Raw genomic sequence first — 2,098 nt, forward strand, 5'->3', positions numbered from 1 at the left:
GTACTTTAACAAAGACATTCACAATAAAACGAAATCATATTTTAGGAAAAATATCTTGTTTAACTGCACAGCCTGTCGCAATCAAGTTGAACATTCTTTCTCAGTCATTCCGGGGTGTATTTCCGATTCCGTGTCATCGGCATAATATTCTGAAGTGAGATTTTGGCTTACCGAATTTGCATGTGGAGTTCCATTGAAACATAAGCGGCAAATAAACATGAAACTCTAACTACATTCTTAAATCTTTTATTTATTGTTGTTGCTTACTTTCTACAATTTTGGCGACAAGGTCATCATGCACGCCTAGCTATTATCGGACATTATTTTGTGTAACTTCGGCGGAAATTCCACGAGAAAACATGTATTTATATCATTGTCGTGGAGTTAATGTAAATATTCTTTGTTAAATACTTTATGTTTACGAGACAGTAATTCCCGCTTAGTTTTATTTTATATTTTTAGCACTACAGTTAATATCAGTGCAACTAGAACCTAATTCGAACTCGATTGAATTTTTCGCTAACTCAGACAGAGGAAAGTTCCAGCATGTTTCACTAACTTAATCATGATGTTTTCACCCGGCCGTTAAGCGAGCTTTCGTTCATTCTAACAGTTTTGCTATTGTTCTGTCGTGCTTAGATGTTTTTAATATTTCCGAGTGTGAAGATTTTAAAAAAATTAAACTGTCTTCTGGCAGATACCGCGTCTGCTCTTCTTGTAAATTTATACTTTAGTCGAGTTTCCTAAATAACCATGCCAGGATTAGGAAATACGTGCTCAGTCATTTCATGCTTAATTCATAAAGTACGAGACTTCCAGAAATTATCCGTACGTTCCCACATGGCTTCACGGAAAGCCTTACTTTGATATCGAAGTAAGACAACTGTGCAGTTGACAGAAGTATCATACCTAAATTAACCTTTGAAGTCTCTACAATTAGGCTGCTATTCTAGTACGTAAAACAGAAACCGAAAATAGAGGCAGAACCTTTGGCATCCGATTTTACGTGCCCGCAAAAGTATGCTAAAACATTAATATTAAACATTAACCACGAAAACCGTAAGGTGACGAAAATGGATGCAACGTGTTCATGTTTCCATACACGATCTGTAGGTTTGATGAAGGACAAAACCCTCTGATATTATAGGTTTGTAAGGGAACTTGTTGCAATGTACTTGCTAGTTCTCGAACACAGTAAGGATATCCCGCCTGCATGTGACAAAATGAGTTCCTCTCTTCCCACCGCAAGCTCGCCTCAAAGTCAGGCGCCATTTGCTTTTTCCATTTTGTCCGGCGGTTCTGGAACCATGTTTTAATTTGAGTGTCTGTTAGATTAAGGTTCTTGGCCAAGTTGTTCCTTTCGTTGATTGTTAAATATTTCTTGTCGTGAAACATTTCTTCCAAAGATTTCAGTTGGCTGCTGGTAAAAGCGGTTCGTCGCCTGCGCGCCTTATTGAAGTGAAGATCGTCGCGGCTTGGTGAGCCCGCTCCAATGTCATCTTCTTGTCCTTCGATAAACTCTCCTTTCTCTTCATCTAAAACACAAAACCACGAGTTCCGTAAGAACAATTACACTATCCTAAACGATTACAAATCGCCCTTTTGGTGGCGATAAAAACAGCGCAAAACGAGTGTTCCGCTTAACAGGAAAGCATAACATGAAAGACACAAACCTGTCCCGAAGGAGTCCATTGTCAATTTATCAGCTACATCGTGCTCTCTAGCGTCTTCCACGTTGTCTTCTTTTAATGGCGAGTGCCCCAAGATTGCGTTTATGGTAAACGATGCCATGCAGATAACTCTGTTCTGGATAACAAACAAACGAGTTTATATGAACGCCCACAAGATAATCTAACGTCAATAATACGATTCGTAGCTGCTAAATATTATGATACCGCATCCGGACTCTATTAATCGGTTTGACAGCCAATTAAGAGCAAATGTTGCCAAAAATCAAACATTTTTGAAATATCGTGGCAACGGCTCAAAAATCAATTCGGCCCATTTTCTCAAGTTAGGTAGACCTTAATGAGAAACAAGTGACTGCATACTTTGTTTAGTTAAATATCGATTCATTTTCGAGAAAATCGATAATAAC

At 38.4% G+C, this 2,098-nt stretch overlaps 1 protein-coding gene across 1 annotated transcript; it reads right to left on the minus strand.

Moving 5' to 3' along the window:
* Window positions 1–230: 230 nt before the first annotated feature.
* LOC146484020 (homeobox protein ceh-30-like) lies at window positions 231–1,895 on the minus strand. The gene is made up of 2 exons (XM_085105094.1): window positions 1,674–1,895; window positions 231–1,535 (listed from the first exon to the last, which is right to left on the minus strand). Exons 1-2 carry the CDS (start codon window positions 1,789–1,791, stop codon window positions 1,045–1,047), a joined length of 609 nt encoding a protein of 202 aa, XP_084961220.1. The 5' UTR covers window positions 1,792–1,895; the 3' UTR covers window positions 231–1,044.
* Window positions 1,896–2,098: the final 203 nt, after the last annotated feature.

The sequence above is a fragment of the Pavona decussata genome, unplaced genomic scaffold (assembly GCF_977016875.1).
Source record: "Pavona decussata unplaced genomic scaffold, jaPavDecu1.1 SCAFFOLD_37, whole genome shotgun sequence".
NCBI lineage: Eukaryota > Metazoa > Cnidaria > Anthozoa > Scleractinia > Agariciidae > Pavona > Pavona decussata.